The following is a 27,807-nucleotide window of genomic DNA, read 5'->3' on the forward strand; positions in this document are numbered from 1 at the left end:
AACACATGGGTATCGAAACGTTACTAGCCGAACTAAAGAAGGGAGGTACTGTGTACATATAATATACTTTAGAGTACCTTCTTTCCAAACTGTGATAGGGCAACTGCTTTGACTAGCACGTTGTACATGTACATGCACGTAACCTGTTCGTCTGCGCTGCACGAAATGCATCATGTGCGGCTAATAGGTAATATTTGAAACCTTCGGTAACTAGCCTAACTACCTAAACCTTCTTGGCCTTATTCCCTCTTCGTTGGGCGGAAACATGCTAGGTATTTAAAATCATCGTTGGGCAGCAGCTCCTAAACCACTAGTCACTTAGTACATAAGGGTAATATGAATATTCCCCGATACTATGACATCTACTATGACATCGTCACAAAATCCACCTGTCTGAGAAGGTCATAGACACATATAAACGAAACAAGAAGCAGATAAAGAAACAATCACGACGCCACGCATATTAAAACCCTGAAACCCTGAAGCCAGGTAAACATTGGTTGGTAAAAGCAATCATTTTTGCTTGATTAATACACACGCCGAAAATCCGTGTGACGCGGTGCCTCTTATACTCAAGGCGTCCCGAATGCTTTTTCAATCCTCGTCACAAGCATCAAAAACAATGCCAATATAAATGCTGTACTCTAATATACCCCCTTTTTCACCATGTACGCCCGTGTATTAAGTCATTTCGAATGAGGACAAATTCGTTACCAGACCCTTTCCATACCTAGTAGCAATCTTCTACTTCTTGTTCGCGCTCTTGTTTGCTTCCAATATACCAGCCAGCTGCTGCGCAGACTCTGGCTTTTTGACCTGCAGAACCCACGTTTCGAGACCAGATCCCTCGTCGTTTGCTGCTACAAAGTTGACCGTCTTCTCCTTGGCTTTATATTCGACGTCTGAGAGGATGGCTTTATTCATCGCGATGTGGCCTCTCGGCTCGGCACGTAGTAACACACGGACGGTCCCGCTTGTCTTGTTCTTAAGAATGCGTAGCGGTCCCACTCCCTGAGTTGACCATGGTGACTTCCTCTCCTCTTCATCGTCGCTGCCTTTAACTATCGGCACGAACTTGATAGCCTTGGCGCGCACTTCGTGCAAGATCATCTCGTCCTCCTCACCTGGCCCGCCATTGATGAGTGATATCTGCTCTTGTGGAGTTTCTTCGTCATCGTGCTGAGTCTGTGGCTCTGGTGTGCCGTTCACTGGAGTTGTACCTATGCTAGAGGGCGCAGGGAATGGTGAGTCTGAGCCTGTCAGTATATCATGTATACTTTGGTTATGAAAGTACTTACTGGTACCTGTAAAGTCACCGCCAGCCTGCAAGAAGCTCCCTGTACCTGAAAAGGACGATGTCGGTTTGGGAGCAAATGGATTCGAGATGTTCTGGTTTGGCGTTGCTTGAGTGAAGCTGAAGCTGGGGGCCCCGTTGCCCCCGTTGCCCCCATTAGAGGATCCTCCAAAGAGAGAGGCTCCCTGGTTAGCTGGAGCCGGGTTAGGTGTAGATGGTGCTTGTTGGCCAAAACTGAAGCTAAAGGAGGAGGATGGATTTGGTGCCGATGACTGGGCACCAAACGTTGGCGTTGATGGTGGTGCGCTCGAGGCAAAGGGGTTATTGAACGATTGTCCATTTCCCCCAGCGGAAAAAGTGAAACCGGAGCCGGAAGAGGCCGAAGTATCTTGGCCAAAAGTGAACGATGACGACCCGGTTGTGGGAGCTCCGAACTGAAGGTCAGGTTTCTTCAACTCGGTGTTATTGGACTGGCTACCATTGGTACTCGCACCGAATATCATCGCTGGCGTAGGTTGTGTGTTGCTGGGAGCCGGGGATTGGGCTCCAAAAGTGAAGGAGGCCGCCTTAGGGGGGGCACTGTTGAAAAGGGTTGACGGGTTAGAGGTCGTAGGCTCTGCCTTCTTCTCGGCAGGGACTGGGTTGGAGTTGAATGGATTACTCGTAGTTGAAGTATTGCCAAACAACGAGGATGCTGTTGTCGTGACGGGCTTCTTTTCCGCAGGCGTTGCTTCACCGTTCTTAGCGCCAAAAATGTTTGTCGAAGGGGCTGGATTACTTCCAAACAGCGAAGCTCCCATTGTGGTAGTTGGCTTGGATGCATCAGAGCTGAATAATGATTTAGACGCAGGCGTAGCAGGTGTAGCTTCTGGCTTTGAGGCACCGAATGTAAAGCTTGCTGATGATGGCTTGCTTGAAGAATCGAATAAGGACTTTGCGGTGTCAGAGCCATTGATTTTGTTATCACCCGCGCTGAATGATACCGAACTCGAAGAGCCACCGAACAAGTTTGATGCAGGTGCCTTTGTAGTGTTTCCAAAAAGTGATTGGCTGCTGGGGGCCCCATTCGCTTGGGATTCAGTCGCCTTCACGCTACTGCCAAACAACGATGCGGCCTGGGATGGAGTGGCCGTGCTGGTTGAAGCGCCGAAAAGAGGTGCGGGCTTTTTGGAGGTTGAAGGTGTCTCGCTGGCCTTTGACTCTGGAGCAACATCTGGATTACCCTTCTGCTGCTCCTTAGTAGTTGAAGAGCCAGTCTCATTTGCCTTCGCGGCATCTCCAAATAATGATTTAGTAGGAGCCGGACTGAACAAACTAGAGGTTGGGGTAGACTTTTGTGCCGAGAAGAGAGAGCTGGCAGTGCCGTTGGGCTTTATTGGAGATGAAACAGACGACGTGGTAGATGCGCCGAAGAGCGATGCTGTGCTTGGCTGGAAGGCTGGGTTGGCCGGAGCACTGGCTCCAAAGAGGGAAGCTGTCGATTTGGCTACCGTTGTAGCCTCTGGCTTGCTAGATTCGTTCGTGGATTCTGGATGAGAAATTGTTGCTGGAGGCTTAGTAGCACTGGATGACGGTGGGCCGAAGGATATCGGGGTTGTTGTCGCATTGAACGTAAAGTCACCCGGTTGCTTAGCAGGGGTCTTGCTCTGTTCCTTTTCAACGACAGGCTGCTTAGCTGGAACAATACCGCTTTCCTCTTCTTCATTAACTGTACCTCGAAGCGGTTGTCCATTAGACCCCATTTGAACTCGCCCGAAGAGACCTCCTTTAGAAGTGAGATCGCTGGACTTGGTCAGGCTACCAAAGATATTGGAAGCGGCAGTAGTGTTACTGGTGGAAAATAGAGCTGATCCGCTCTGGGTAGAAGGGGTGTTTGTGCCGGCACTACTAGCAACACTGGGCTGGGCACTCTGTGACGCCTCTTGGCTATCCGCTGCTTCTTCTTCCCCTTCCGACTCGGTTTCAGTGTCGCCGCCATCGACATTGCCATTCTCATTGCTGCTATTATTCGCAGAGCTTTCAGACAAATAGCTGAATATGTTACTAGTGCCTTTGGCTGGTACTGAACCAACCTTGTGTCCGGTAAGCACTGACCCAGTGGTGCTACTCTCTTCAACAGTCTCAACTGTCGCGGGTTTGAATATATTGGTAGATGCTGCGAACGGATTTGATTTGCCGTTCAGGTTGATGTTCTGGGATTCGCTCGGCTTCTGAGATCCAAAGGGGGCTAGGGGGGCCCTCTTGACGGGTGAAGTACTGCCACTCTGCGCCCTGTTGAGGATACTCTCAAACTTGGATTTGGCGGCGGTTGGGGTGGCCTTTTGTACTTTATTGGGTTGGTTCTCATCTGGTTCATCAGTTTCGTCAGCCTTACGCTTACTCTTCTTGAAGGGAGCAGGTCCCGTAAGAGCGGCTTCGGTCTGTTCTTGAGCAACATTGCGACGCTTATTCTGGTTGGCAGTAGATGCCATTAGGGCGTTATCCTTTGGCGCCAAATCATCCTCGGCCTTGCGCTTCGTCGACACGGCGCCCAAAGCCCCAGGACGACGATTACTCTGGACCGGAGTTGCCGGTACCGCTTTCTCCGCTTGCGGCTCCGGCTCCGGTAAGTTGTGGGCTGCTCTCCACCTCTTGAGCACCTCTTCCGATGGCTTCACGTTCTTGAATTCATACAGCCCGTATCGTAGCATGATTAATCCCCTGCTCTTCTCATATTCCTTCGCGAAGTTCATTATGTTCAGCTTCCAATCCTTCTTCGCAAAGATCTCATCAGCAGCGTATTTCAGTCTTCGCAAATCAAGGACACAGAAAAACTGTCGTCGCTGAAGGTCATCGAAGTTCGGGGGGCATTTATGGGCTAGGAACTGATCTGCGTAGATAGTACCTGTACGACTAGGATCATCCGGAACCTCTTTTGATAGAGCCGCGCCGGAGAGCTCGGGGTCGGGAGATGGTATTCTCATCTTGAAAGGCTCAGCTGAGGCTATACCATACATGCCGCCTTGGGTAGTTTTTTGGGGAAACTTGCGGCCGCCTGGGGTTGTCTTTGTTACATCCGCCGGTAAGCTAGGCGCAAATTTGATAGCACGGGAGGTTTGTGGAGTAGAAGTACGGAATAAATCGCGACCGTATGAGTTGGTCGTCGCTACCTTGCCCGTGAGATGCGAAGTACGCGCGGGAGATGGTCTATTCATGGGAACGAGTGACGATCGAAATCTGCTTGCTGAAACAGACCGGAAAGGTGTCGAGCCCTGTTGGCCCGGCGCGGGACGAGGTTTGAGAGGTGTGCTGGAATTCATTGTGTGCATAGATGGTTATCAAAGGATGTATATTTCCTAGATAACGCGTGATGGTTGAGGTTGTTGGAAAAGGAAAGAGAGCGTGTGCGATGGATGATAGACGCGTCGGGGGAGGATGAGAGGTCGATGTTGGGATTGCCTAGGCGACCGGCTGCGACGAAGCCGGATACGGGTTGACGAATAATGAGGTGGAATGAAGACTAAGGTAAATGTAGAAAAGCCTCAAAGGCAAGTCTCAAGGGATTCCAAAATATGTTGGCATGCGATAATTGAATCAAATGTGAATGGGTAAGTGAATTTTGTTTGATGGATGGCCGGCGATCCTGAACACCTTGACGACAACAAGGCTAGGAAGATTTTGATTCTGGAGAAGAAGTGACTGGGAGTGATGTTATTATTTGGGGTTCTAGGTCCGTGGCTGCCAGGGAAAAAATAAGGGTAAATTGGGTACGTACCTGAGCTATGACTGTACGTGACAGTCAATTAGGTGTCAATATCCACCTACAGAATCTTGTATTTTCAAGTAATGGCCTCACGTTATTGGGCAAAAACTTAGACGCGCTTTGCAATTATTAGGTCCAAGTACCAGTACATTAGATACATGTATGTAGGCAGCTTCCATTTTAATAGCTAGAAGCACGGACCATATTTCGGTCCCGCTATTTTTATGTACCTTATATATTAGTATGTACATATGTAATGTACATAACATTGACTGGAACCCATTCATCTAGCGCGCGCATTTAGCTTTGCAATACAGTACAAAAGACATACCCTACCTAATGAGGTACCTACCTCTTTCAACTCGCCATTTCTTATTGATACTATGTCCGTCCTCAAGTGCTAGAAAGACATGATGGATTAACCCACAGGATAGAGATAATATGATTAATCCAAAGAATTCCCGGAATTCCGCAATATAATTGATTGACTGTTGATTGGATATGCCCTTGTGAAGAGTAACCTACAATGTCTTTCTGGCACTTGAGGATATAATGAGAATTATATAACTGGTAAGAAAACCTTGTTTATCCTATGGCCAAGTACTTTAGACCGAATAGGGAAATGCATTGCTTGCTTTGGTATTTGGTAGTCAGCTTACATTTCACAACTCTAAACGCGACATCACATGTCCATATGTTTACTAATAGTACGTCAAAATCGATATTATAATGAACAGCAAAGAGTTTCTAATCTCGCAGCGATGCTGTATATATCTAGGTTTGAGTATAGCTACTTACATAAGTAGACTTATAACATTTTTAAGAGATCAGGTACATCTTTGGATTTGCGAAGTTCTTAGGTACTTTAAAGCTATTTTATACAACTCTTACTTCACGGAAATTCCGCTCCAAAAATCATTAATGACAGCGAACTAAGTTAATTGGCTTAATTGAATGATATAACGCCTTGGCGTTCAAGTATATAGTTTAAAGAAGAAGGAAAAGGGGGTACGTGGGTTGCTCATATCGTCAAAAGTTGAATATTATACAGGCTATATATTAGCGACAATCCAACATCTCATAGCTTCGCCTTTGTCTGTGATTTAGCTAGGATAGGCTGTAGCTTAGTCGCTTTCATCACGTCGCCCTTAATCTTTAACTTTCCGGACATGAACAATCGTTGCGCATTGGCCTGACCGGCTACGAGCTTGCCGAAGTCTTCGTCCGAAAGCGATAGAGTAACTAAGTATCGCGGTGAATTAGTATTTAGTTCCACGCGAGTAGACTCTATAAGTGAATTATGGCGGAATGTTACCTGTTGGTTTCTCGCCTAGACCCTTAGCGACGGTACCCTTCTCTTTAAGGTCAATATGCCAACTCTCGGTCTCGCCAGCTTTGTTCTTTATGTTAAAGGCGAAGATGGCGTTGCCTTGCTTGATAGCATCTTTTCGGTCGGCTTCGCTTTGTAAAGCCTCGTTGATAGCTTCGAAGGCTACCGAGGAAGGAAACTTGTCTACGGGGAGAGGATTAGTCTTCTATAAAAATAGTTGGGGGAAGCGCGACGGCTGGTGTTATATCGGCATACCATTCTTTAGACCCATTTTTGCGAGAAGAGTTAAATTGAAAATTGATGCGATTGGGAGAGATAGGTTATAAAAGATGCTTGGTAGGTGAGCACGCTAGATAGAAGTTATAGAGAAAGTTGAGTATTTCGGAGATTGAGGAAGCTTCAGCAAAGTTACATAATGTAAGGTTGATGACGCTGTTGCTCGGTTGTTGCACGTGTCAATTGAACCTCGGCCGTTCCTTTAATTGTTCATGTGCTGCCAGGGGAGTGATTCATTTAGATAAGCAAGACCTAGATAAGCAAGACCGATCAACAATCAACTAATTTCAAGTTGTCAGCCACAAAGACGTCATGTAATCACATCCATGATCCATGGAATGTAAGCTCCCGTCGTCTGAAACCACCAGCCTCATCTCCCTAGCCACTTCGTTCATCAGCGAGTAATTTGAAGTTCTTACATCTTACATCTTACATATTATGTACATCTAAGTCAATTTACATGCAAGTCAATTCTTCGCGTGGTAGCTCGATACGATCAGGTACCTAACCTATTCACTTAAGTAAATCCCAACATTCTGGCTCAGGGCCGACCTAGATTCACATGTTGCATGACGGTGCGTTCCGCGGGCTTACGGGCTTGCCATATCGAGACCTGATAGACTTGATTCTGTCAGCCGTCTGCACTTAAAAGTGCTGTCGATCCAATAGAAAGTCTTGTTGTGTACCAAGCGATGCTCCCGTGGGGAACCCCTGACATGTCGAAAATCCCCCATCATCTGATCTCTTCTTATCCTCGTTCTATCTTGTGTATTACTTATTTCCGGCGTTACCCGCCGTCTTACTGGTTTGGTATTCATACATTAGGTACACAGGCACCAATGCACCAATGCACCTATATCAATCGAGTAACCGATCGAACATTGCCAAGAAGGTGTGTGTTGTCATCAAGGTCCAGACACTATGGAGGGAATTCCCTACCCGAGATCTCTTGTCTTCCTATCTTCGTATGAGAATCTCGAGTCGTACAGAGGTTGTCGTCCCTTTTAACGAACTCGGGAACAAGGGATTTATGGGATTTGAACCTTTTGTCCTGGAGTGTTACAGTGGCATAGCATGACATATAAGAAAGACAAGTATCGCGGATATTTCGTCAGCATGACTGCTTAGCGAAGCTTTTGGCATCGAGAAATCGTACTGTTTCTGGTCGCCGAACTACCGATGGCTGGTCTCCTCGCCGACTAGCTGTCAATATTACTTCTACCCCTACCGCAGGCTAGTTAGATTCAATTTCTTTGGTTTCTCTTTAAAAATTTGTCGTTTTTTTTTTGTTGCTAGCATGTGTCTCGACATCTCGAATGTTTGGGTGACAGTTGCTCGGGGTCTCATCCGGTCACTCGGGATTTGACTGGCAGCAATCCTGGCAGCAAAGACGTCTTCTAATTGGACGGTAGGGAATTGCGGAGATCCTGATACTTCTTAATTGTACGATATCGCTGGAACCAAGTTCGACAGCCAACGTACATCCCTTGTATCAAGCATCCGGGGACTATCCTATCGACAAAGTTACCCAGCTTGGCTAAACCATACATTTGAATCGTTACAATGCGTCGTATGATGGCAGATTCGAGAATTAGATAACCTGAGTAGACTATCCCTTCTGTTATCGGACCAGAGTGGATAATATACCCCCTTCTACCTCCGCATCTGCGCCGCTGGGCTGCCTTTCCCAGCCTCGCCACCGTAAAGAAGTCCAAAACCCGTTTTGAATATGCAAGGCTCGGAACCCGTGGGCAAGGTCTCAAGCTAAAGACTTAGGCGTACAAATTCCGACTCAGCACGCCGAAGGATGGAGACTGTTAGACGAGCGCAGGGGTGCTGGACCTGCAAACGTAAGTTCTCGAGTATAACATCAGCATTCGCGACACTTACTAACCATTTCGGAAGGACGTAAGATCGGATGTGACCGCGGCTATCCAGCCTGTAACAACTGCCTTCGCACCGGGAGAGAATGTTTAGGCTACGGCATCCGTCTCGCGTGGCCAGATCAGCCCGACGGTAGACGCAGACTAACTCGCCTTCCGGACCACACGATCCACCCTCACGAAATTGATCCGAAGTATTATGGAAAACAGTTTCTGAATGTGACTTACTCAGACTTAGCTCTTTCTAGGAAAGGTATATCGCCTATTTGCCTGTCGATCATTCGTGCTCAGCCGCGGCCAGGACGATGCCTCCCTTTATTCACAAATCTTCATGAGAGGGAGTCTCATCTTATTAACTACTGTAAGAGCGGGCCCATGACATCTTAGATGAGTTCCACTTCAAAAGCTTACTGATGTTTACTATATCAGATCAGTGTAAGTTGTCTCAGATGATATCCACAATTGACATCAACAATGGATTCCGCGACGATTTGCTACCTATGGCACTCTCAAACATTGGCAATGCCTCCAACGGTCTTCGAAATGCCATGCTCGCTGTATCCGCTTTTCACCTCTGGGGTTCGGAAGAAGCTCTCTCCTACAAAGCCGATGCCCTTCGATCCTTATCTTCCTCCCTATCGAGCGAGTCTATTGGTATAACCGAGACGCAGCTGGCTACGTCAATGATGCTCTGTGTTTACAATGTGGGGACCTATTTAATCATTTTCCATATACAATAATGCTAATCTGAGATAAGGTCTTCGACGAGACCGAAGGCAACTGGAACCTACACCTCCGCGGAGCCCAAACTATTCTTCAGAAGCTCGCCAGTATCCACGGTGGGCAGTTAAAGTACGGCTTCTTATACACGTGGTTCCTTTACCATGAAATTTTGGGTGGTTTCAGCCAACCACTCCAGTACGGGAGATGTCCGGCATCTCTGCAGCTTCTATATGACACGGACTTTGATAAATCTTTGGTATTTTCCCCCGCAGACTTACTAATCGAAGATAATTGCCACTGACAGCCCATAGATCATAGGATCGCTCGGATGTTCCGTAGAGGTCATGGAAATAATTAGCTACGTGAATGGGCTGCGTGCTATCGAGCTTCGGGGCGCGTCCCTGGATTTCAGCCCGGAAGAACGTGCTCGGAGGGCCGACGAATGGCGTGAAATCGAGAGCCGAATAACGAGCCTTGAACAGCATCTAGATCCCTTAGATGCTAGACATATACCACCGGTAGAGAGGAGTCGAATCCTAACGACCGCCGAGCTTTATCGTATCGCGGCCTTGCTCTACTTACAAAGAACAGCCGAATGTACACATAACCAAGAGCTTAGGTCAATGTACCTAGAGTACGCGTTTGCTGCATTAAAGCGCCTCGATGTCTGCACGAGCCCATGGCCGCTTTTTGTCATCGCTTGCGAGACTGAAGATGATCAACAGAGAATAAGGATTCTCCAGACACTTGATAAAATGGACAACGAACGGCACATTGGAAATGTGTTCGTTCTACGTGATATAATCGAGTCATACTGGAAACAGCAGGATCTCCAGGCCGATAGCGGCCGCGTCTCTAACACCAAATGGTGGAACGTTGTCAACTTAGATATCGCTGCACCTTGGTGTATTTGAAAACGACTTCATCGGCCACGCTCCTCCCCATCGCCGCCACGTCATCATCATTATCATCGCCACTACCATTATACCCCCTATAATTAATTTCTCACAACCCATCTTGGCGACCTATTTGGGGCCGCCCCTACTTAGACATCTTCGTCACATGTAAGTCTTGAGTGGGATTTACCAGCAAGCTTAGCAAGTCCGGCCTGGCGTAATGACCGACGACATCGATGAATGCCTTGGGATAATCGATATCCCGCAAATTAATATCCGCCTTGAGGATACCCTCTTCTCCAGCGCCGATGGGTTCGCAGAGCGGCTTGCCGTCGGGTCCAAAAATCATGGAAAAGCCACCGCCGGGCTGGAAGGGAGTTATGTTAGTAGTTTGTGGAGTAAACGGAAAGCGAGGGTCTTACCGTCTTGGTTACTGGGTTGCCGGAAAGGTTGTTTTTTTCCAGGTTCTTCTCGGTTAGGATTTGTGATGCGACGAGGACGAAGCACTGCCCCTCTATAGCCATGAACTGGCTCGCTCGGTAGCTTGCCTCTCCCGTCTCATGATATAGCCAAGCAATTTTGGAGGGATCTGGCATTTCAAATTCTGCAGGCCAACTTGATATTCAAATCAGCAGGTGGTTTTTTTTTTTTTTTTTTTATAGGGATGAAAGTCAAAGGAAGTTTAAGACTAACCTTGCAACATGTATTTGAACCCCTTGCGAATATTCGTAGTAACGAAGCAAAGGTTGTAAGTGCTCCCAGCAATTCAAGCCACCGATATTACCAAACTTTGATGGCACCACACACTTCAGCGATTCGGCTTGGCCTTCACCCCAGATAGTTCGCTCTATGTGTGTGGGCTTTATCTTCCGTCGGTGGTGGACTATTTCACCTTCCGGCGAAATAAAGGATTGGGCCATGTAGAGACTACCGCCCTCCCTCTCGCTATATCCAAGAACCACAAACATCCCCGCCTTCTTTATCGCGGAAAGGATACGTCTCATATGGTCTGAGTCTCGGGGCATCGAGTTCGCCATGTATTCGTGGATGATATGGGTGTTTTCGATGACACTCGAAGTCCACATGGACCTAGGTCGAGGCAAACAAGTCGACGTTAGTGTTCCAGTCCCTCGGAAATTCTTGACGGAACTTACCACGGGTATCCAGGAATCCACACCTCGGGAAATCCAAGCACCTGGACGCCATCTGCAGCAGCCTCCTCGATGAGGGAGATGGTCTTGTCGACGGCCCCATTAAGGTCGAGCCATACCGGCTCAGCCTGGACGGCACCGACGCGAATAGTAGTGGACATTATCGACCTGAAGAGTATAGCTTAGGTGGAAGTTTTGGAGACGATGGAGAGGAGCTCAACGTCCAAGCAAGCTATTGACGATCATATGCTTGGACTTTATATACTGTCGTGTATCTCGTCTGCAGAAACGTCTCACTGCAGTGCGGGGAGATACGGTGTCTGCAGTCAGCAATCAAACCCCAGAAACAGCTCAGTTCATGCTGGAATCCCGAATCCCTACGGCTCTATTGCTACCTCATGGTCCTATTCTGGACACCTATGGCCGCGTCACGTAACAAGCCGGGTCCGATCATTGGCTATATTGGAGCTTTCAGCGTTTTGTGGCTTGGCGGACCTCCCGACACTCGTGCATCTTATGCCGCAGGTCCACGACCTCATTGCCTCGCACTGCATCTCCAGCTTGCAGCCGGTGGGTAACCCCTCAGTGCCGTAGCATTCTGTATTCCGTTATACTGCTTTATAAGTTCTGCCACACGGCGCAGTCGTAGCAAATACCTATTCAAACACCTCTATTAAGTCGGCCCTTATAAGAGTCCTTATAAGAGTCCTATTATAAACTCGAGTGAATCCTTCGTCGATACACGACCGTGAGATATTCACCCTTCTTTGTATCGGCGATCGCAGAGTCCTTCCAAGCTTCTTCTACGATCAACTAGCGGCTCTTCAAACCTAGCTTCCGCGTGGGTCCCTCGTCCAGAACCGGGAAAGCCTCGATGCCAATGCGGCACGAAAACGGGAATGGGCGCTCGAGCCTTGACCAACATTTGGCTCAACTGAGTTTAGTCTACAGACGGGACGATTTTCATTCTCTTAGCAACGTCCTACTACTTCTTACCGGTAATATCCTGCGATCATTAGGATGTTTAATACACCAGATGAAACTTGATAATATTTTGATCTTTCTTGAATAATATAATATATACTTTGTCTTCAACACTCGCGTAATAAGCACTAAGACCTGTCATTATGTTAGATTTGGGGCTCCCGATTCCTCTGACGGCATACCCATGGTTCTGGAATACGCGTGTGCAACCTAAGGCACACGCGGTGGTAATATGGAATATGTAGCTCGAGTTATCCGGACCAGAAATGCCGCCGCGTCCCTAATCTATCGCTGTCATCATCTGCAAACCGGGGCACAGTTCCCGCCTAGGTACTTCCAACCGGGCGATAGATTCCTGACAACGTGCCCACGATCGGGATTTAACAAGGTTCTGACAGGACCCTAGCTTGGCTGGGCCGGGTTTTGGTCTTGGACTGAGCTGTAGGTTAATAATACATAATACGTGGGAATAACTTACCTACTACCTAGACGGCGTTCACGCGGCGGTAAGCTCGGGGAGACGGGGATAATATGAATGGGGGGAGGGAAGCTGGAAAATGGGGATTGGGAAATATTATGGATTTATATACCTACCTAACATATATGTATGCCACATCAATATTTCCTTTATACATCTAGACCTACAGGACGATAAAGCCTCGTCCTACCGTCGGCGGACGCAGTGTTACATTAGGTGCTTTGCGTTTTTTCTGCAGCCGAGGCGGGAACAAAAGGAGCGGTGAATATCGAGTCATATCTGAGAGAGGACACAACGGTTTTCTGTGAAACCACCTCCGGCCAGGCCAATGATAAAGCTGGCCGGGGGCTGGGATGTATGATTGGCGCTGCTGGTGTTGCTGCTGCAGGACAGGCTGCCGGTTTGGGGTTTGGGACCTGGGAGATACCTAACCTAGGCTGGTAGCTTATTACGTGGGCTTGTTGGAGCAAGGTCCAACGGTTCAGAGATAACAAACAGACTTGCGAGCTTAACTACCCGGTAAGGTGGCTTGCTGGGGTTCCAAAGCTAGCTAGCATTGAAGCTATTACTACTATTACTACTACGTAGGTACTTCATACGGATCCGTGTTGGTTGGTTGGTTGGTTGGTTGGCTGGTTGGTTGGCTGTTAGCTTCTGTGTAAGTGTAGGTAATAACCCATGTGTACCTCCTAATGTAATATGAGATAATGTCGATAATCTAAATAATAAATAAGAACTATACTTAAAGGACGTATGTACTTATATCCCTCGCCCTTAAGTCCGTGCCGACTTCCAATGATTCCTATCTTCGCTTAACTCGTCGCAGAGAACGTCGCACGACGATTGATAGATACCTCGACTCGACTATGTCTATCCAAAACGAGTCCGTGCCTCCCGGGGAGGGCCGCCTGCAGCCACGGTTATCGAGGTTGACGATGGTCGCTTTGACGTTCGCTATCCTTAAGTGAGTCAGTCTAATACCCAGTGTCCTAAGACAACAACACAAGCGACTGGTGACTAACCGTAGCGCTCGCTATATAACAACAGTACATGGATCGCGCTAGCTGGATCAATTGGCCTCGTTCTGCCCTCGGGAGGCTCCGTCTCGTTCCTCTACGGCTTCATCTTCTGCGTCCTGTGTAACCTCGCCCTCGCCGCGAGCCTCGGCGAACTAGCTGCGATATGGCCCACGGCGGGCGGCCAGTACCATTTCGTGTATGCGCTGTGCACGGATAAGTGGAGGAAGTCTATGGTGGGTTACTTCGGACTCTGGGGACACAATGGGAAAGAAAAATACCTAAGGAAGGGGAGGGGCTGACTTGTGCGCATAACTAGAGCTTCTGGGTTGGCTGGACGAATATCGCGGGCTGGCTTACGCTTGTGACGACTGAGGGTTTCTTTGCTGGTGAGATTTCTCTTTGTTAATTCCTTTCTATGCGGTGCTATAGTAGTATGCGTATACTACCTAGAAAGCAATACGAGAAGTTGACATGATATCATATTCTCCCGCACGCAGCGCAATTCATCTCCGCCGCCGCAGTCATCGCCTCCAACGGCGCCTACGCAATCGCAGAATGGCGCACATACCTAATCTTCCTCGCGATCCTAACCTTCACGACCGGCGCCAACATCCGGGGCAACCGAATCCTCGGGCGCTGGAACGACGCGGCGCTGTACTGGTCCCTGCTGGGCGTAGTCGTTATTAGTATAGTCCTGCTAGCCACCTCGGACAAGAACGACGCCGGGTTCGTCTTCGCCGAGTTCCGGAACGAGACGGGCTGGCCGGACGGCATGGCGTGGATCCTGGGCCTGCTGCAGAGCGCGCTGTCGCTCATCGGCTTCGACGCCGCGCTGCATATGACGGAGGAGATGCCGCGGCCGGCGGTCGATGCGCCGCGCGCCATTATATATGCGGTTGTGGTGGGGGGCGTGACGGGTGTTGCGTTTATACTTGTTATTCTGTTCTGCATTACGGATCCGGATGCGGTTCTTAACACGCCGACTAATATGCCCATCGCCGAGTTGATCCTCCAGGGTACGGGGAGTCGAGCCGCGGCTACGGTGTTGACGCTGATGCTGGCTGTGTGCTTTGTTAACGGGACGAATGGATGTGTGACTAGTTCGAGTAGGCTGTTGTATGCTATGGCGAGGGATAAGGGTATTGCATATCCTAACTAGTAAGCCTCCCCCTTTCCTCCCATTCCACTTTCTCTTTCTTGTCCCTCTCTCGACTAACATCCCCAGCTTCGCACACATAACGCCCAAGCTCGACGTCCCAGTCCGCACCATCGTCTTGACCTTCGCATTCAACGTACTCTTCGGGCTACTATACCTAGGACCATCGGTAGCTTTCAGCGCATACGCGGCCAGCACAACCATCTTCCTCAACGTGTCGTACGTGATCCCCGTCGTCGTGTTATTAATCCGCGGCCGCGGCGTTTTGCGCCAGTACCAGGCTGAGAACACGTACTTTGCGCTCGGCAAGGGCGGCTGGGCGCTTAATGCCGTTGCTGCTGTGTTTGTTATCGTGACTTCTGTGGTATGTGTACCTAATTTGCCTCTATCACCCGTTGGTTTAAAGGGGTGTGATGTGGAAAATGAGTAATTGCTGAATTGCTGACTGGTGTTGTTAGTTCTTCTGCTTCCCGACTGGACTTCCCGTTTCAGCAGATGAGATGAGTAGGTAGTCCCTTTACTCCCGTCCATAAAATCTAGACCATAAGAGCCAGATCTTACTAACGGCAAACAAACAGACTACGTAGTCGTCGTGATCGGCATCTTCCTGATATTAGTCGGCACGTACTGGGTCACATATGGCAAAACCTTCGAGGGCCCGGTAATTTTCTCTTTCCTTCTCCCCTCCTGCTTATTTCCTCATATCCCCCCGGAGAAGGGTTCGCATGAACTAACACCGACTTCTGTAGACATTCGAAGCCATCATCGGACATGCGCCCGGAGACGAGGAAGATGCAGGAGCAGCAGCTTCCATCCCTCCTTCAGAGAAAGAAAAATAACCGTCTAATAGCCAGGACGAGAAAGAGGTTACCTCCTAGAATGGAGATATGCATTATTAAGATACCCGCGTATTGATTTCTTCCGAGTCACTAGGCCAAGATACAAAGCATTTATATACATCCTGTCGTTCATCCCGGAAACTATAGTATTCAAGGCGTTCACAGTTTGGTTATAAAATTTACTAACAGGTAGATAGATGGAGTTTTAAAACTCAGACAAGATCATGAAAGACACTTATTTTGACACATTATAGATTCAAGGGGAATGGGGGTTTGAAACGACATCCCTCCTTAGCCGTCTTTTTATAGGTATATATTCATTCATCGCGTCCATAGTATTTTAGGTAGTTGAACTATACCAAGTAACTAAATAAACTTACTTTACTCGCTTGCCAACACCAAGTAGGCCTTGCTCAATCTCGCTACGCGACAGCCAAAACCCAAGCAATAATCATAACTTAAACAATATATTCATTCGTGATGGGGTATTTACATGATATAGCATATCTACTCTTAACAAAGCTCTCAACATGCCTTAATCCGTCCAGGATTAGGCGTTATTTCATAACCGATCCGCAACCTATACATGCAATGAATTTTCTCTCGCGGGCCGAGACGAAGCTCTCCGTAAATGTCAGACCTGTGACTGGCCAGGTCGGGTATGTAAAAACGCCGGGTAATGCGATGATGATTATTGAATCCCTCGCCATGTCCGTCCTACATTGTTCTTGTCCTGCCCGAGTCGTATTTGAACGTACTCGCCATTCTAAAAGATGAATCTTGGAAGAAGAAAAATTGGTTGAGGATCATAGCAACCTCGATTGGTCGTCGAAGAACCTGCTCTAACTTGATGTAGAGCGTTGACGCCGTCGGGAACGTTCGTATCGCTTACATCCAGTGAAGGGACGACAGCATATGGGGACCCTAGTTTATTGGCAGGCGGAATTTGACAACCTTAGGAAAGACTGAGTTCCAAGAAGTAATCGGCGGGCCGAAAGACTAGCCTGTCTAAAGCTAAATAAAAATTTGTTAAATATTGACACGGCGGAAAAGAAAAAAAGGGGGGGAACCCCAAATTTCTTTCATGCCAAGCGCCAGTTGACTTAAGAATAAGGGAGGTTCGATTCGCTCTTGTACCCCGGTTCCGTGGGTTCGACATCTTTTATGGGGTGAAGCAACATCGGTGGTAAGCAGGGACGCCCATAGAGTTCTTCCCACTCTTTGCCACCTACGTTGGTATCTTCCCAACCCATAAAATTTAGGTATAGTCGCTGGGGTGGGTTTGCCCTATAGTACCAGGTGCTCCCGCGATATCTAGCTTCTCGTCCCCAGCCCATGGCGGAGCCAACACCTCCACTTTCGCCCTTCGGACCGCCATTAAACCACTTAGCGAGGTCCTCGCCTTTCCAAGGTCTATCGAAGAAGACGGGCATCGGGACGTAAACTGCCTTGAGGCCGTGGAGGAGCGCGATAGTTTGCGTAACCATTTCTGACGAGATATGATTTCCACGAAGATTCTCGACGTGCATGATGTCAAGAAGCCTCTTGGATACTCTCGAATGCGTTACGATGGTAGCTCTCCTCGGTAGATCTGTAGTTGCGTGCGTGGAATCATTAAATCCCCAAAGCTCATTACCGCTGATCCAAGAACTATTAATGGGGTTGAAAATCGGGGCAACGGTAATCAGATCCGCCTCTTCACCAACGCCCCATACGTAGTTGTCTTCTTCGGGCTTTGCAACAGGTGGCTTCGGCCCAACAGGGTTAACAAAAGGCAGTTTTGGAGGACCCCAAACTGTGTCCTTTCCCGATATACGCTCAACTTCTTTTCGGAACTTTGAATCGTAATCACCGTGGACGGATGGGATGTAGTAGCGTTCATTGCGTTCCCATAGCCCTCGGCGTGGCTGACGCTTGGCAAACGCGGCCAACTTCTCAACGAAATCGTAATTATGGCCGGTGACTCTTGCATCTATCTCCCAGTTCCAGATATAGTCAAATTCGGGGAACTCTTGGGCGAACTTCTGAACTGACAGCCACTGCGAGACGTGTACAGTCGCCTTCTTAGGGTCGATCTTAGGGTACATAGTCTGCGTGGCCTCGTCATTCCAAAGGATAGCAATATCCCTAAACTCAGGCGGCACATTCCTCTGTAGAACGTATTGGTAAGTTTCCTCATCCTCCCAAATCGCATAGGCAGTGTCTTTGACATGGACGAAGAGGAACACTTGATATAGACCTCCGGTGCGCAACGAAAGCTCAGCGATTAAAGATCGAATCACCTGCTTATCATTCTCGGTATATTCCTTACCGGTGTATGTCCGCAGTAAAAGCGCCGTTCTCTCTTCGCGGGCGGTAGTAATTTTAGACGTGCCGGATTTGCGTTTTTCGAGAAGACCCCTCCTTCGTCGTATTGATGCACCCTTTTTTAAGTCTTCCTTAGGGTGAGGGGACTCCAAGGTACCAGGATCGCTCTCGCTGTCACCATCTGCGCCCGTGACGCTCGAATTTTGACGCGCGTACACTGTGGTGAGGTATGGATTGGACTGCCCCTTCATGTCGTAGCGAGCCTTGTTCTTCAGGGCACACTTCTCTTGCAGTTGTCCCCAGCGAACACCGTCCCAGTCGATCGAGGTAACTGAGTGATCATTATCCGACTTATAGCCGTAAATACCTAACCGTGTCTCGCGCTCATAACATAAATTCCCATCCATACCAAGGGTACTGTAGCTTCCGAAACCGGGCTCAGGGAACTTTTTGGGCTGACCTTTGAAAACAAATACATCCCCTGCAGGTGCACCACCTGGCCCTTCGCAAGGTACAAGTTCGGCTCTTTCAGCGAGCCATGTCTTTTCGTTGTACTTAGGATATGGATTGTAGACGTAAGGATAGTGCTCGGTAAATCTCGGTTTGCTCTGAGTCAGTGCTAAGTGGTCCTCGATGGTTAGAGATCGTTTCTTGTCAGCATCTAGAGTATTAAGCGTCTGGCCAAACACGGTATCGGCACCAGGCTCTCTGTATTATCGTTAGAACGTGCGGCAATGTGATAAACAGCCAAACGTACTTAGCAAGCGCCTCATATTCTCGATCAAACTGCTCCCGCAAGTCTTCCTCTCTCTGCTCCTCTTCCTTTTGCTTTTCTTCCTCCTGGTCCTCCCCGTTCTTTTGATCATGTACTTCGGCTTGCGGATGTTGATTTTGCTCGTTGTTACTAGGGGCGGTTGCTGGTAAGGGAGCTGGAGCTGGCTTGATCTCAGTGTTGCCTTTTAGAGGAGCTTGTACTGGCCCAGAACTCCCATCAAACCATCTCGCCGTATGAGGAGTGGTAGACCCATGCAGTAAGGTCCAGTACAGAGTTGCTGCAAAGATTGCGACGAGCAGAAGACCTTTCGGTCGCGACAACAATCGACGGGGTTGTACCGCCAACATGTTTTCGAGTTAATTGGAGGGATAGACGCGGCTTACGGACCGGGGAGCGATAAGTCGGTATCGCAAGATTTATGCAAGATCGAGAGGTAGGAACATGGCGAGATCGTTAAAATTATCTCATCAAGCCGAATATCGGTGTTTAGCTAAAAATCGAGGTAGAAAGTCAATTGCGATAAGTCGCTTGTTTGACTTGAAGCTTGTATACAGATCAGATTCCTAGCCTAGGAATTTGATCTACGGTTCGCGGCGGATCGGATTTCAATACTGCAACTAATAGTCTGCCGAATGGACTGTCTCGTCTGAAGGTCTACCGTAGTAGGTTCGAAAATGCAACAATGAAGAATAAAAATAAAAATGAGCGTAGGAGGTTAACGTAACAGTAGATAACCGGTCGGATAAAGAAGATTACGACAGCACTCAGAAAAGTCCGAGGCGAAGTATAAAATTTGGTGACAAGGTATTGTAGACAAATGATGGGTGAATCCCGTAGGAGAAAAACAGGCTCGAGGGATGTGCGAATAGAAGGGGAAAAAGAGACTGGGGAGCGCAAATCTCGCGATGTCTTGGCCGTGGTGATCAACACCAAAGCAGATCAAGTGGGATGCTTGAAATTGGGGACCCCCTTCACTACTTCACTCTCTCCCCTTTTTAGGAAAAAAAGTTGAAGGTTCAGAAGATGAAAGATGCGCGACAGGGTCACGATTACCGACACTTGTAGCGATAGGGGACTTACATGTATTACTAGGGGCAGTAGGTACTACATACATCAATGTTATATTTCGACAAGGTGTTCTTACTATCCTTCATGTATTCTTTTGCATTACCATAGCCTATAAGGTACATGGGAAGTGTGGGGGGACCAATGACCAATTTCAGTCTAAGAGGTTTCTAATACAGGGTTGAGTTAAAGTTAAAGTACCTAACATACACTAGATTCACCGGTCGTGCATCCCTCTTGCAATATCGTCAATTTAGTGTAATGGCCCCCAAACTCTCTCCATGTAAGACGCTTTGCTCATGTTCTGCCCATATTCTTCAGTAGGTGAGAATATATTAAGACAAGTTTGACATGGCTAATTGTTTAAATCTGCTGTGCGACCAAGCGACTCAAGTACAAGGAGGGTTTCGGGTTTATATTGAATACATGCTAAGTACATGTATGATGTATTTACTACCTAATGTTGCATGGACGACTTAGCGTGGACGGGTGGCTGCTGCAAGTTGAGGTGAGCTCAATATTACATGATTATTAAACATTTACATATCAATTAACATCTCTCTTCTGCTATCCATTTTTGTTTATATTCGTTTTCTTGAAAAGCATACATTCTTTTTTTTTTCTCATCACGTAACTTGATTCTTTTCAATAATTTACCCTAGAATTTGTTAAGGGGAAGGCTTCATGCTTTCTCCCTTCCTGCATATGCCGTACACAAGTTAAATTGACGCGATAAGGTGTTAAGGGTTAAATTCGAAGGTGCAATTTGGGAAGTGCCGATTGGAGTGTCCGCAATGTACCTTGTTTTTAATAAGATAAGGAAATTTAGACTAACTTTTTCTCCCTTCCTCTATTCTTGCCCTGCGGAAATGATACTCCACATTTGGTCCTAGTCTTCCATTTTCTTCACTGCACTAACAACTACTACAACAATAGTATATCGTCCCTACTTATTAGACTATTATAGGAAGTATACTCTATCAACTTAGGGGTCACGAATATAGCCCAATAGTATTGTTAACCTCCCTTCATAGCTTCTTAACCTTAAGAGGTAGATATTTAAATAAACCAAGGATTATCGAATCTGACATAATAAAGGTCTAACTGTGTGAAATTCGCCAACTATCAACTTCGAGACCTAAACTTTGCAGCCTCCTACTCCCACCGCCAAGTCGTTGGATCTAAGCTAATAGCACAAGGCACAACGAACTAAACAAGCCACGGATTAAAACATTGGCAGTTCTTCAACATTCTCACAACACTCTCACCGCATACACTGGTTTTGGGGGTAATAGAATAGATGCTACCTCCAAAGTTGGTGACACGGTTCCCCAAAGTCAGGTACAAAATACTACGTACCTAATATAACGAGCGGCTCGCAGCCATTCGTAGCTAGCCGTCACGCCATGGGGCAAGGGACGCACGAAGCGCACGCAGAGATCGTCATCGTGCAGCAACCTAAACGATCCAATCAAGGAGCCTCTACGGCAGCTTTTTTATCTCTTACACAAGCTCATGTCACATTCGCTATTCGCTAAGCTGTCCCCATTCGCCAGCTAGGATTGCCTGTTTCGGAAGCACGCATTCTTCTTGGCCCTCCTCAAATCTTGTACTTCGTACGTAGGTATTAGATTTCATCAGCCCGCGTCAGACAAACGTGGCCGGTACATGCACTTTGTTTATCCAACAGGAGCTTACTCGGACGGTAAGGAAATAAATAGATCATAGGACTTACAGAGCCAACGCACATACGCCTCTCTCAAGTACGAATACGGCGTTTATAATAAGCGCTTATCCACCAACCAAAAACTACGTCTTGGGTAGTCTCTCCATTACACCCGCACATAAATGTATTCCCTCGAATATTTCCGAAGTGCCTATTATGACACCGCACATCTCGATGATCGCAACGATCCGCGTACATACATACATACATACCTACCTACGTACGTGAGCACCCGAGACCAACAGTTGGGATCTTCGTGATGATGTGACATTGGCGATCGTAGCATGTAGCATGTAGCATACAGAGATAACAAGACTGAACTAGAAGCATGAGCCGTCAAACAATAAGTAGACGCACGCATGTTGACCACCACATGAGAGATAGTCGGTAGTAGAGCCAGCAGTAAGGTAACAGGATAATAATGTAATACAATGCATACCTAACCTACACACAACAGTCGGTACGATCGATCCCGTATACCTATCTAAGATGCCTACCTTTCATCGACGTCTCATACGTATCAATCCCCTTCACCTTACTACGTACCTTACCACTCACCACTCACCACCACCAGGACCTCCATCTAGACTACCCCAGCCATCTTCCCCCATACGAATAAATAAATAAATAAACGAACCCAATAACGGCCGGTGACAGGGCCCTATATATTAATTACCTCGCCTCACCTAACCTCCTCTCCGCAGTCCCAAGCCGTCTACAGAATAAACAGGTAGATAAAACGCAAATTCCCGTGCGACCCTGCGGCTGTACCCGGGCACCCACGATTCTGCCGTCGGATGCGGCCAGCCAGCCTATAGGCTGCCCTGGGTAAATCACATACACATAGGTACACATACACCTACATACTAGGATAGGGTACTGCTGCTGCTGTGATATATACCACCGTGTAATAGTGACGAGCTGGAGTTCGTTAACCATTCCCATTGGCACGACCGTTTCAACAAGTGCCACCAATTTCGGATTCGGGAGCACAAGGGAGGTAAGTAAGCGAGACAGGAAATAAATCGTATCTAGATAGCATCACCGCGATCGTGTACCATACCAAATCTACCTACCTACTTCCATAGTTACACGTAGGCAAGGGACGTGGTTGTATGAATTTGTCGTTTGATATTACTATCTCTCCGTCTACTCTTATCAGAGCAGACCAACTACTATAGCTATGCGCAAACGGTATAGCCAAAGCAGTATACTACTGGTGATCTACAGCTTGTCGCTCGTGCTAGATCGCCCATCACATCACTCCACAGTTATACCTCTTCCTCCCCTTACCCATTCTCCCCATATCCCCACCAGTCGCGGTCAGTCAACGCTGGTTCCCACACCACATCGTCCAAGGCACCCTATCGTATCCATCCTACGGAGCCTTTCTTTAGCACCCTCCTCTAACCAATCCTATCCTATCCTATCCTCCATCCCACTTCAACACCTCTCCCATATACCCAAGGGAGACGTAAGCGGCAATGTGCATCGGGCCCGCCAACCCCCAATGCAGGTAGCCATGGCCCGAAGGAAATAAATCTCCAAAGTACCAAATTAAGATGATAATGATATGGATGCACATCATTTGATTATAAAGCCGTAACGAGAAAGAAAAGGGCGGATATCTCGTCAAGGGATCCATAAGGTAAGCAACTAGCAATTGCGAAAGCAAGATCGAAAGGGTATATGCGACCTATAAAAAATCGAATGCTTTCCCAGAAAGGGGAACCCCAAACGCCGATGCTGATATATGATGATAATAATCGCACAGCCAGCAACATGGCGAAGCGGCGATGTGAAAGTCGGTCGAAACAAAAGAGAGGCGTGTCGTCGTTACAGAACAAGGGGAAATTATATAGATATATATATATATATAAATCAGGGGCATAGATGCTTTTATATCATGCCCATTCTCGTCATTCTCTTCTCCATCCTCGGCATCGGGCTGGCTAGACCGCCACGGCCTAGAGCCTGGCCAGGAGCTAGACGGTTTCCGCTGGGCAAGCCGAATGGCCGGTTGAGTCCCTTAGGACCCGGACCCATGGGACTTGGACCCATAGGGCTCGGTCCCATGAAGCCGGGGCCGGAGCGAGGTGGTCTCGGCGGCGGAGGCCCTTGCGCGCTTGGCCGACGCGGAGGGTATCCGGGCCTCGGTGGTGGTTGCTGTTGTTGTTGCCTTTGGGCCTGCATGGCCCACTGCATTCGTCTCCAGGCGTCGCGCTCGCAGTACGATTTGCCGTCTACGTCGAAATAACCATCACGTAAGACGATACCGCAGTCACCGCATCGGAAACAATTCGGATGGTGCTTCTTGGAGGATTCATCCTCGAGGTATTGCCCCTCAATACCTATATTACAGCTCCCGCAGAGACTGCCGTTAAGTTTGTGATAATGTTGCTCACAGTACGGCTGGTCGTTTAAGACATAGAATGTCGAAGAGGAGAAGGGTTCTTGGCATGTCGTACATACGAAGCATGCCTTGTGATAACGTCCAGTCAACCGCCCATCCGCTGATGAGATTGACTTGCCCGTGATGAGTTGCTTGCACGCTTTGCAGTTACCACGCGAGCCTTGGCTTTTAGACGCTTGACGGTTGTGGGTTGGCCGAGTCGGCGGCGAGTCGTTTAAACCCTTCTGAATAGCGGGATCTCTACGATCCAAAGATTGGGACGAAAGCGGTGGTATCGCAGGCATATCTACTCTCGGATCCTGTCCCCTAAAGCTCGCACGATCTAGCCCAACACTTTCCGAAGGTGTACGCTGGCTGTTAGGTCTTAGCGGCTCGGGACCTCTCTCGGACAGTGATCGGTCGCTAGGTGAGGGGGATTGTGGTTTAGTTTGCATTGCATCCATTGAAGTTTGCAAGTCGTCTAATAGGGCATCGAAACCTGACATATCGGACGGCCGCCGTGCGTCTGGACGGGACCTTACTGACTGAGCCGGGCTTGTGTTCGAACTAGCTTGACTAGGACGAGATGAGTGAGTATAGCTAGAGTTGCTAGAAGATTGCGATATTGAAGATAAGTGGTTACGATTGTTAGTATTAAATTCGTCGCCTAGGTTGATAGAGGGTTTTCTGTCGCCATCTCGCGTTGATGGGCGCGAGGTTGTTCCTTGTAAAGGCGGCGGACGTAACGCATCCTGCGCTCCTAAGGACGGTCTTTGCGACCGTTCACTAGCCATAGCCATTCTATCCACAACACTATTTGATGAACTCCGCATTCGATCGGACTTCATACCGGGTGCCGAAGGCACACGTGCTGGTACGTCAAAAACCTCATCGTTTCCTTTGAGGAGCTTCTCCGGAAACGTATCAGAGCGTTTGCCTAGGCCAATTGGTTGCGGCTCGAAGTCACTACTACCCCTTAGCGGCGCGCCGAACCCACCATACCCGTTACTTCGTGGTGCTCTGGGGGGTGCAAGGGCAGCGCTGTTCTTAGACGAGGTCGAGCCCGAAGTGCCTGGCCGCTCTGTGGAATACCTAACTCGCAATGAATCGTCATTTGATTCTGCCGTGTTGTCCCGGCTGCTGTTCCGCGCGAACGGATTTTTCAATCCGGGTCCTCGGTTCGTCTCGAACGGTCCAGGCGCAATGGTGTTCATTCTTGTTAAGAAATTTGTCGGCTTATTCGGGCTTGTGCCGTAAGTAGAATCGCCTTCATACGATCCTGAGTCTCCGAAGCCTCCATATCCACTTGGCCGCCTGGGCGAACCTGCTATTGATGGTGCGAAGTAGTCATCTTTGCTAGAACTGGCCCCAGGCCGTTCATGCGTTGGTGTTTTTGGTGAGATAGCCTGTGATCCAGTAGAAGCGCTTACTGGCGTCAGTTGATCCGTCTTCTGGAACGCGCGATCTGTTATCATATTAGCTGATGAATTGATTTTAGCTGGTTAATGGTGCGCTTACTCGCTGCAGATGTATCAACAGAAGGGGGTGCGGTGCGAGCAAATTTGTCAAAAACATTTGTTTTTAGGGACGAAAACGCGCCACCTAGAAGATCTGGCATTGGTGGAGGTGCTGCTTTAAATGTTAGCCATCTACTACATTTGGAAAGGTATATTTAGAATTACGCACGTTCTGCTGCTGCTGCAGGTGTGCTACCGCAGACATGCTCTCCCATCATCGAAATCTCAACTTGGTTCCCGCAATTGGAACATTTTATCGTCGGCATGAAAGCCGACTGCCGTGATGCATCCATCACGGCTTAAACGCGTAACAATCCCTTTATTTCGTGTTTCCCTCGCCTTTCCTCACTTGGGATTGGATATGTCGATTTCGTGCATCAGGACTTTTCACCCGATTCGCCTTGACTGGAGGTTTACGTTCGTGAAGGTAAAGTTGACGATAGTTGATTGGTAACCACTTAAACAATTCTACCAGCACCAATGCAGAAAAGAAGTAGAAGATGGATCTGCCTGCTATGCTACTATGGTAGATGTTGTGCAGAAATCCGAAACTCTTTACTCCACAGCCCCGAACAGCGAGTGCCACAGCTCCGGATAGGTGTAATAGTTTTGGTGGTGCGGCCGGTATTTGGAAACAACTAGACCATGAAGGTATGCTTTGCGATAGGTCGTATGCAGTGTCGTCGCGTAAGAGTGGACGCTTGTATGGGCCTCCCTTCGAGGAATTTTGGTCGTGCAAGCGAACAATTGGTCGGGAAGAAACAAGATCTGAAGAGGTTTCAAGAGACCTTTGGGTGCTGTAAAGGTCGGTGAGAAGGCGTCTTGGACGTTGCAACCTTTGTCTCGAAAGGGTGGAGGATGTTTAAACAAACCCCTGCTCTTTAAAACCCCTGATTGAGTTACAAGGGTACCTAGTACCTATGCACAAGCAGACCACTAAAGTCAAACCCCTGTCCTTGTCTCTTCTTGGCAGTAATAACTTAAAGAGGTACCCGGCACTGGTCCTCGTCGTATTAGTTGGAGGATACCTTAATAATTCTCGAATCGATTCTAATATCTAGCTTCTGGGTTAGGGCATAAATATGTAAGATCGGTTAACGAAGGAGTGCAGAAGCAGAAGCAGAAGCAGAAGCAGAAGCAGAAGCAGAAGCAGAAGCAGAAGCAGAAGCAGAAGCAGAAGCAGAAGCAGAAGCAGAAGCAGAAGAAAGAATTTAAACGAACCATGGTAGCAGGGCATCGTCTGTATTATATAGGGTAGGTATGTGGGCGCATAATGAGGAGGATTCAGGAACTCAAGTTCAAACATTGGTGATTTTCAGATGTTTGACCAAAAATGGCAGCCTACTTTTTACAGCTTTGCTGCGTGGTTATCTTTACCACCAATACATAAATTAGCTGACGGTGAAGTAGTCGGTGATTGTTTATCTGACGGCCACTTGTTCATCAATATGAATCGGTAGGATTCTGTTTTACGTGTGAATGCCGGGTTCTGCGCCGCCTTTCTCAGTGAATTACTTCTAATACTAGTAGGTATGCCATCATTCAGGACCACGTTTCCACCTCAGCAATACTTTAGGATTGCGGCAACGCCGCCCTTTTTCTATTTAATCATGACTTCCTCGGCTTCCACAGATGCTTCCATACATAGTACCTCATGAGGTCAGCCATGCGGTACTTGAATAGTCCGTGCTGTACGACAATTGCTTTAGCATTGCAGCCGCCTCGTGCGCTAAGAAAAATACGAAGGTGAAATATTTAATGAAGAAGCGCCACAATGCTCCGCTAGGCGTGTTCACGAGAAACCGGCTTTGAAGACCAATGGAAAAAGCCATGTAACGCTAATAAATCTGTACGATCGACCTTCTTTAGGCACTAGCAGTCGCTAAACTGATCTGGTATAGCGTCACTATGACATACAGGGCTGGCTCGGCCTGAACGGGTACCTTGCATCTCAAATATTATCGGTGATTCGACAATCCGATACCCCTGTCTCCACTTGACTGTTGCTAGAAATATGGACCAAATACGGAGTATCTAAGGTTTACATCTGTGGGGAGTTCAGTAAGTCTGGGAACTTGGAAGGGACAGACGGGGGACAGACGGGGGGGACATGGGAGTTATGCATCGCATACATTGACATGCGCGTATTATAGGCAAGTGCAGGTTAATAGTGCCTAACCTAATGTATGTACTATGGCTATTTCAAAAACACCGACCCTAAATTCCTCTCTTGGTTCACCCTTTCTTCCTTACG

At 48.0% G+C, this 27,807-nt stretch overlaps 7 protein-coding genes across 7 annotated transcripts; 2 read left to right on the plus strand and 5 right to left on the minus strand.

The window, feature by feature from the left end:
- Positions 1-744: 744 nt before the first annotated feature.
- F4817DRAFT_361421 (uncharacterized protein) lies at positions 745-4,290 on the minus strand (the record flags this gene model as incomplete). Its single annotated transcript, XM_049306405.1, has 3 exons — positions 745-1,256; positions 1,299-1,487; positions 2,982-4,290. The coding sequence occupies 3 exons, from the start codon at positions 4,288-4,290 to the stop codon at positions 745-747; spliced, it is 2,010 nt and encodes a 669-aa protein (XP_049155306.1).
- Positions 4,291-5,799: 1,509 nt separating this feature from the next.
- Positions 5,800-7,090, minus strand: F4817DRAFT_349438 (sterol-binding-like protein). The gene is made up of 3 exons (XM_049304825.1): positions 6,622-7,090; positions 6,352-6,549; positions 5,800-6,278 (listed from the first exon to the last, which is right to left on the minus strand). Exons 1-3 carry the CDS (start codon positions 6,635-6,637, stop codon positions 6,115-6,117), a joined length of 378 nt encoding a protein of 125 aa, XP_049155307.1. The 5' UTR covers positions 6,638-7,090; the 3' UTR covers positions 5,800-6,114.
- A 1,029-nt stretch (positions 7,091-8,119) lies between these two features.
- On the plus strand, positions 8,120-10,263 carry F4817DRAFT_250713 (fungal-specific transcription factor domain-containing protein). The gene is made up of 5 exons (XM_049299159.1): positions 8,120-8,492; positions 8,548-8,886; positions 8,955-9,229; positions 9,283-9,504; positions 9,560-10,263. Exons 1-5 carry the CDS (start codon positions 8,450-8,452, stop codon positions 10,160-10,162), a joined length of 1,482 nt encoding a protein of 493 aa, XP_049155308.1. The 5' UTR covers positions 8,120-8,449; the 3' UTR covers positions 10,163-10,263.
- F4817DRAFT_250628 (putative nitrilase) lies at positions 10,226-11,812 on the minus strand. The gene is made up of 4 exons (XM_049299158.1): positions 11,299-11,812; positions 10,838-11,233; positions 10,567-10,759; positions 10,226-10,511 (listed from the first exon to the last, which is right to left on the minus strand). The coding sequence occupies exons 1-4, from the start codon at positions 11,454-11,456 to the stop codon at positions 10,290-10,292; spliced, it is 969 nt and encodes a 322-aa protein (XP_049155309.1). The 5' UTR covers positions 11,457-11,812; the 3' UTR covers positions 10,226-10,289.
- A 1,633-nt stretch (positions 11,813-13,445) lies between these two features.
- F4817DRAFT_349451 (amino acid transporter) lies at positions 13,446-16,169 on the plus strand. Its single transcript, XM_049304826.1, has 8 exons — positions 13,446-13,721; positions 13,805-14,009; positions 14,093-14,162; positions 14,274-14,934; positions 15,002-15,296; positions 15,391-15,436; positions 15,511-15,593; positions 15,682-16,169. Exons 1-8 carry the CDS (start codon positions 13,624-13,626, stop codon positions 15,769-15,771), a joined length of 1,548 nt encoding a protein of 515 aa, XP_049155310.1. The 5' UTR covers positions 13,446-13,623; the 3' UTR covers positions 15,772-16,169.
- A 705-nt stretch (positions 16,170-16,874) lies between these two features.
- Positions 16,875-19,200, minus strand: F4817DRAFT_361425 (uncharacterized protein; the record flags this gene model as incomplete). Its single annotated transcript, XM_049306406.1, has 2 exons — positions 16,875-18,786; positions 18,836-19,200. 2 exons carry the CDS (start codon positions 19,198-19,200, stop codon positions 16,875-16,877), a joined length of 2,277 nt encoding a protein of 758 aa, XP_049155311.1.
- A 4,163-nt stretch (positions 19,201-23,363) lies between these two features.
- Positions 23,364-25,964, minus strand: F4817DRAFT_250895 (uncharacterized protein). The gene is made up of 3 exons (XM_049299161.1): positions 25,723-25,964; positions 25,555-25,665; positions 23,364-25,501 (listed from the first exon to the last, which is right to left on the minus strand). The coding sequence occupies exons 1-3, from the start codon at positions 25,844-25,846 to the stop codon at positions 23,544-23,546; spliced, it is 2,193 nt and encodes a 730-aa protein (XP_049155312.1). The 5' UTR covers positions 25,847-25,964; the 3' UTR covers positions 23,364-23,543.
- Positions 25,965-27,807: the final 1,843 nt, after the last annotated feature.

This window comes from Daldinia loculata, assembly GCF_022478755.1.
Source record: "Daldinia loculata strain CBS 113971 unplaced genomic scaffold F4817scaffold_64, whole genome shotgun sequence".
In the NCBI taxonomy this organism is placed as follows: Eukaryota; Fungi; Ascomycota; class Sordariomycetes; order Xylariales; family Hypoxylaceae; genus Daldinia; species Daldinia loculata.

Bases quoted from the DNA above. Each gene is read 5' to 3' on its own strand.
- F4817DRAFT_349438 (XM_049304825.1), bottom strand. The intron at 6,279-6,351 runs GTAACATTCCGC...CGCGATACTTAG, and splicing joins TCTAGGCGAGAAACCAACAG to TTACTCTATCGCTTTCGGAC.
- F4817DRAFT_250713 (XM_049299159.1), top strand. From the start codon at position 8,450: ATGGAGACTGTTAGACGAGCGCAGGGGTGCTGGACCTGCAAAC. The intron at 8,493-8,547 runs GTAAGTTCTCGA...CCATTTCGGAAG, and splicing joins GGGGTGCTGGACCTGCAAAC to GACGTAAGATCGGATGTGAC. The intron at 9,230-9,282 runs GTGGGGACCTAT...ATCTGAGATAAG, and splicing joins TGATGCTCTGTGTTTACAAT to GTCTTCGACGAGACCGAAGG.
- F4817DRAFT_250628 (XM_049299158.1), bottom strand. From the start codon at position 11,456: ATGTCCACTACTATTCGCGTCGGTGCCGTCCAGGCTGAGCCGGTATGG. The intron at 11,234-11,298 runs GTAAGTTCCGTC...GCCTCGACCTAG, and splicing joins TGGATTCCTGGATACCCGTG to GTCCATGTGGACTTCGAGTG. The intron at 10,760-10,837 runs GTTAGTCTTAAA...TTGAATATCAAG, and splicing joins GTTCAAATACATGTTGCAAG to TTGGCCTGCAGAATTTGAAA.
- F4817DRAFT_349451 (XM_049304826.1), top strand. From the start codon at position 13,624: ATGTCTATCCAAAACGAGTCCGTGCCTCCCGGGGAGGGCCGCCTGCAG. The intron at 13,722-13,804 runs GTGAGTCAGTCT...ATATAACAACAG, and splicing joins TTGACGTTCGCTATCCTTAA to TACATGGATCGCGCTAGCTG. The intron at 15,297-15,390 runs GTATGTGTACCT...TGGTGTTGTTAG, and splicing joins TTGTTATCGTGACTTCTGTG to TTCTTCTGCTTCCCGACTGG.
- F4817DRAFT_250895 (XM_049299161.1), bottom strand. From the start codon at position 25,846: ATGGATGCATCACGGCAGTCGGCTTTCATGCCGACGATAAAATGTTCC. The intron at 25,666-25,722 runs GTGCGTAATTCT...CATTTAAAGCAG, and splicing joins ACCTGCAGCAGCAGCAGAAC to CACCTCCACCAATGCCAGAT. The intron at 25,502-25,554 runs GTAAGCGCACCA...ATATGATAACAG, and splicing joins TGTTGATACATCTGCAGCGA to ATCGCGCGTTCCAGAAGACG.